The 6,338-nt window shown below is 32.8% G+C and overlaps 1 protein-coding gene across 1 annotated transcript; it reads left to right on the top strand.

Annotated features, from left to right (window-relative positions):
* Positions 1–4,294: 4,294 nt before the first annotated feature.
* Positions 4,295–6,128, top strand: HELRODRAFT_160122 (hypothetical protein; the record flags this gene model as incomplete). Its single annotated transcript, XM_009017132.1, has 2 exons — positions 4,295–4,349; positions 4,591–6,128. The coding sequence occupies 2 exons, from the start codon at positions 4,295–4,297 to the stop codon at positions 6,126–6,128; spliced, it is 1,593 nt and encodes a 530-aa protein (XP_009015380.1).
* Between the last annotated feature and the right edge of the window lie 210 nt (positions 6,129–6,338).

Below are 6,338 nucleotides of genomic sequence, written 5' to 3' on the forward strand. Positions count from 1 at the left end.
TAAAAATTTTACATGCAGCAACAACTGACAGCAGTCATTTAAATTATATTGCTGAATTATATCCAGATGTGTCAAAGGACAGACTGCATTTACATTTCAACATGTTTCGCGATATTTGTAAGCAACGAAATATATCTATTACCTCAGTCACAGACATTGTCAACGTTTTAAAAGATACAAACGGACACGGTTTGAATGAAATGCTTGAAGAACTTTCTCGACTTATTAAAATATTTCTTACAATTCCTGTGACCACATGCAGCTCAGAAAGATCGTTTTCTGTCCTTCGGCGCTTAAAAACTTATTTACGTTCAACAACCAGCCAGCAAAGATTAAATCATTTGGCCATACTACATTGCTATAAAGAACGCACCCACAATCTTTCAATTGAAGACTTGTACAAAGAATTCACTTCTCGGAATGATTTGCGCAGAAAATCGTTTGGAACATGACTGCATTAAACTAGATTTTGTTAATGTTCGGGATATTTAAAAATAGAATTTCACTATTTACATTATATTGTTTAAACTGTTCACTAGATTCTTTAATGTTCGGGATATTTAAAAATAGAATTTTACTTTACATTGTTTTGCATTATATTGTTTAAATGTTTGACTTTTAAATTGATTAAAAATTAAAAATAAGTTTGAATTACAATTTGACTAATAATAATAATAAAAACTAAAATTTCGGTAACTTTTGAGCCCCCCCAATAATTTGAACAACTCGCCGCCTATGGACCTTAGTGGTAAAACGCATCTATCAAAGATTTTTAATCAACTACCATTAGACGTTTTCTTACGGAAGAGTTGATGGACAATTTATTTTTGTGACTCTGTTCATTATGTTGTTAACAAGCATCACCATCCATTTAATCTGTTTTTGAGATCTCATGCACGTTTTTATAACATCCGTTATCCAACATCCTCTTAGCACCATATAACATTTAAAATAACCAGCCACCATGTAATATTTTAAAACAACCAGCACCAACATCCTCTTAGCACCATATAATATTTAAAATAACTATAGAATTCGCGCCAATCAGTTTTTAGTTTTTTCAGCATCTTACAAGGCGATAGTTTTGGCTTGCCCATCAATAAAAGTTCTGCACCTAACTTGTAAATAAATTGAATCTGTTAATTATTTTTTGTTAGTTTATTAATTTATACTTTTTGCATAGTTTTTGCAAACTAACATAATTATCTATTATCATAATTAGCTATTTTTTAATGAGTTCATTCGAAAACAGTTATTGAGCAATTTTTGAATTTCTGTTTTTTATATACTGCTTTTTTAAACAAACCAACTAATAGGCAATCGAGACATGACTGGATCCGTAATTTTTATGTTTGACATTTTAATTGAACGGCTTTGCGGCTTTATCGATCCTCGTTTACACAATGTAGATTTTAATCATGTGGTACCACTGGCAGGACGTTGCTTCGTCTACGTGATTTGGTACAATTAAGAACATGCCTCCAAGCCGAGTAGTAGAGACTAGTAGAGAGGTTTTTCCAAACCATCCGCAGAGTTAACGTTCCCATCAGCAGAGTTCACGTCCGCAACCGCCCGCATTCGCACTGCTCTTTATCCGCACTTGCGAAAAGGCAACCTAAATCGGCCGTCTTAATCTCATGTTTAAAATTAGAAGATAGCAATACTAGAGAGCAAATTATTTACAATATAATTATAATCAGAAGATTTATAAGAGAAGAATTTAATAATTGAATTAACATCGGCCAGAACAACGAACACAAAATGAACGACGATGAGGAACTCAAACAAGCTATTTATTGATTTAATATTTATGAAGATGTTATGTTACATGTGTATATAGATATATATATATGTAGATATATATATATGTTGGTAGTATATAAGTATGTGCGTATCGTATATGTGTATATCAATCAATCAATTAGCTTGTAAAGCGCTATTTCCGCGATGTTCAACAGCGCTCCTCAATGAATTTTGAAAACCGATGGGTCTTGAGATCCGCTCTGAACTTCGTAAGTGATGGAGAAGTAGTCAGAAAAGTAGGTAGAGAGTTCCAGAGAAAAGGGTCGGAAAAAGCAGATTTGGCAAAAGTTAAGAAGAAGCGAGAACAAGAAGACGATCGTAAACCGGGGCGTTTAGGTTCAATTAATATATTTGATAAGTACTTAGGAAATAATTTAGATTGAGACTTATACATAAACCGTGCAAATTTTAAAAATTATTTTATATTTTATAGGTAGCCAGTGCAAGAGAACAAGATATGGAGATGAATGAGAAAAGAAAGGGGCACGAGCAACTAGACGAGCAGCTATACTTAAAGGATAGAGTATAGAATCCGGAAGACCATAGTAGAGCGAGTTACAATAATCTATCCTAGATAAGACTAACGAAGTAACAAGAAGGAGAAGAGTTGGATCATCAAGAAAAGGCAAAAGATTTTTTATTTTACGTAGATGAAAGTAAGAGCTTCTAGCAACACTATTAATCTGAGAAGAAAGAGACATACTAGAATCAAAGATTAAACCTAGACTACGAAACTTGTGAGAGACATCAAGAGTTTTAGAATCAGGTAAGATAATAGGAGGATAATGTAATGTTTTGTATAACACACATATGCGCACACATTTATATATACACGTATGTATGTGTGTGTGGGTAAGGACGTGTATAACATTGAACCATAGACATCTTGATGTATTAGCCTCTAGACCCGAAAGGTTTAACAATCAAGCATCATAACGTGAGCATAGTAGGCCAAGGCATTAAGCTATCGCTTCGTTAAATAATTTACCTTTGCTTAAACTATCTTTGTTTATTTGTGGTGCACGTTGTTTGTTAATGTTGTTGAGTTTCAATCATCGTTCATTTACTGAAAACTTTTGTATCGTTAATCGTTAATTATCTTCTTTTTAAATAATTTTACATTGTATTTAATATTTGTAATTATATATAAAATAGTGAATAAATGTTCAACTTACGGATGTAAAAATGGATACAAATCCAATGCAGCAAATGACGAAAAATCTACGTATCGTTTCACGCCTACCCATTAAAATTAAAAAATCCGGATCTGTGCGCTAGATGGGTACTTGCTAATTTTAGAATGCACCTTCATATTTGTTCACTCCAACGCAACCTAAAAACTGATTTTCTAAATAATTGTGGATTGAATGATTTAAAACAACGTTTATATGAAGAATGCACTTTCCCCTCAGAATTTGAATTGATGAACAATTTTATTTCAATGAAAATTATTCTAACATCTTGTCTATGCATTGAACTAACTTTCTATATTCAAATCAGCTGAAGTAATGAGTGGAAGCTGCTTTCTTGTCTCCAGGACAACGTGGACCCCAGAGAGACTCACCTATTGTCATTAAATAAACATACATACATTTTTTAAAAAACGCGCTCAAATCTGCATCCGCGGCAAACCGCACTGACCGAATCTACAAACCGCAAAATTCGAGGAAATTTGAGAATTTTTTATCCGCAAGTTGCGGTGCGGTAACCGCGGTTTGAAACCGGTTATCCGCTTGGGGCTCTAGTAGAGACCCATGTTAAAGAGTGACAGATTCGTTTCGAATGAACGGATCCAGCTCTAAAATGGCTCAGTAGCAGGGTTTTAAAATTTTATGAAATAACTAATAATGTTTTTTTTAAATCAAATATTTTAAAAATAAGAAATACATTATATTTAAACTACATTTACTAATTTACTATAAAATTTTATGTTTGTGGTGATTTTTATAAATTTCAAATTTTTTTCTAATTCAAAACATGAAACGTTGTTAAAGTTGACCACCCCGAAAAAAAATTGTTTTCCCCACCCCTATTCAAACCTGGCTACGTGCCTGCCTCGTGTTCATCCAACAAACCTGCCGATTTTCTTTGACTCCAACCAGAGCCTTTGCATTTATAAAACACGATGACAAGCCTTTGTTGCGAGTTTCTTTAGATATAAAAAACAACAAGTAAGAATGTTTATAACGTATTTATTAGGTATATGACTTCAAAAACAAATTTTGTAAAATTGAAATCGGCATGCAAAAGTTTGATGAACTTTTATATAAAAATAATAAATATAGCGAAAATTCATTATTTTTGTTGAAAAAGTTCACCCACCAACAGATTTTTTAGTTTGCAAATAATCCATTTTTTTCGTTTTTCTTAAGTTCACTTTTAATCTTATTGTTTACAATTAAATTTCATTTTTCTGTTCTCCATGTTGTGTTTCTGCATTTTAATCCAGTTTAAACAATTATTTTAATTTTACATCGTTTCATTTTGGAAAATGTCTTATAAACAATCTTCACTTTCTGTTACTAAAAATAAAGACAAATGGTCAAGTAATTTGAAAAAATTTCAAAACACTCTTAAGAGAAGAAACAAAATCAGCATTGGGATCAAACCTTTGTATTGTATTCACATTCCAGAATGCCAAAAGAGTGGATGATAATTGGTCGCTACTTAGGCTTGGCCTCTACTGAAAAGTCTAGATTAAAAAGAATTACAACACTCAGACAAGAAATAGAGCAATTGTGGAGTTTGTTGAATTTTCCAATACTATCTTTTTTTCTTTGCGTTCAGTAGGCAGAAAAATTGAAACTTTACTTAAAAAGTATGATACTCATTTGAAAAAACCTGTTGGTGACATGCGTGAGCAATTTGATAAGTTTTTTGATGTCACAAACAAAACTGGTCAATGGCTATGTGCAGAAGACAAAAAATTTTACCAAATTCAAATTCAGAGTAGAGGTAAGACAGGATATGCAACAACAAAAAATGCCAGTCAGAGTACAATTCACCCATCAAAACAAAAAATTGCTGGAAAAGTTAATGATAAACTAGAACAAAAAGACAGTTTTGAAGAAAGTTCTAATGACTCAAGTGACAATGAAGATTCTCAAAGTAGTTCTGATGACTCTGAAGCAACACAGTCATCCATTGAAAGCTTTGATCAAAGCACACATCTGAAGCAATCTCAACAGTCTACGTTTAGTGCAGTTTCATTAGTACAATCTGGGAAGCTGTCAGTTCGAAGAGCTGCCATAGTTAGCACAATTTTAAACAAGTCCGGTGTTAAAATAACATCTCCTCAGTCAGGTGTCTATAGAGCGGTATACAGAGAAGCAAGTAAAGTAATGAAAACATTAATGAATACTTTGTGTAATAGCTCATGGTGTTTACATTTTGATGGTAAAATTATTAAGAAAAAAGAACACCAAGTAGTTCTATTAAGAAATGAAGTAAAAGAAGTGAGGCTTGCTGTCTTAGTGTTACCAGATGGAAAAGCTACTACTATTGCATCTGCTATTCAAAAAAAGTTGGATGATTATAATCTGTGGGCAGCTATAAAGATGATAGTGTCAGACACTACAAATGTTAATACTGGGTCAAAGTCTGGTGTTGTGGTGAGACTTCAGAAACTTTTTGTTCAACACGGTGAATCTGCGCCAGTTTTTATAGGTTGTCAGCACCACATACTTGATCGTGTTCTTAGACACGTGTGTGATGCATTGCTTGGCGATTCAACTGAGTCTCCTAATATGAATTATCCATTTGTGAGTAAGATACTTAAAGATTATGAAATGTTAAAAAAAGATTTTGAAAGTAAAGCAAAGAAATGTACTCCAAATCTAAAAGAACAGGAAGTAGGCTGGAGAGACGATATGAAGTTTTTGCACCATCTAATTTGCGTTTTCAAGCATTTTAAGAATTTTCAACAAATGCCAAAAGTTAATTTTAAAGCACTCCCTGGCATCAGCAATGCCCGATGGAATTCTCGAGCAATTTTTGCATTGTTGGCTTTCATACTATTGCCTGATGAACGAAAGAACCTTCAGAAATTGTGTGAATTTATCTGTGGACAATGGAGTGGTGCTTGGTTTAGTGATCATTATTACAGAACTGCAAAATATGAATTTCTTTTATATGCTGTTAATGAATATCCTAAGGCGTTGCGCTGTTTTCAAACTCATTGGTCTCAAAGTCCATCTTCCATACACACTCAACGCAGCAATGTGTGTGCAGAAAGAGCAATAAAAGTTCTACAAGATATTGCTCCTCTTTGCCACTCATCTGAGAAACTAAATTTACGTTTTATTTTTGCAAATAAAAGTTTATGAAACCATACTTGAAATAATTGACAAATGGCAATTTTTTTAAAAACTTTAAAATGTTTAGTGGGTGACATTTTTCAACTTTTTTAATAATTTTGATATGGTTTTGTGTTTTTACAATAAAAAGTCATCAATTGATGGTATGCCATGCATGTGTTGTTCTGAAGTCATATACCTAGTATTTATTTACGTGATACAAAATAAATGAAAACGTGT

This window comes from Helobdella robusta, assembly GCF_000326865.2.
Source record: "Helobdella robusta unplaced genomic scaffold HELROscaffold_2, whole genome shotgun sequence".
NCBI classification, from domain to species: Eukaryota; Metazoa; Annelida; class Clitellata; order Rhynchobdellida; family Glossiphoniidae; genus Helobdella; species Helobdella robusta.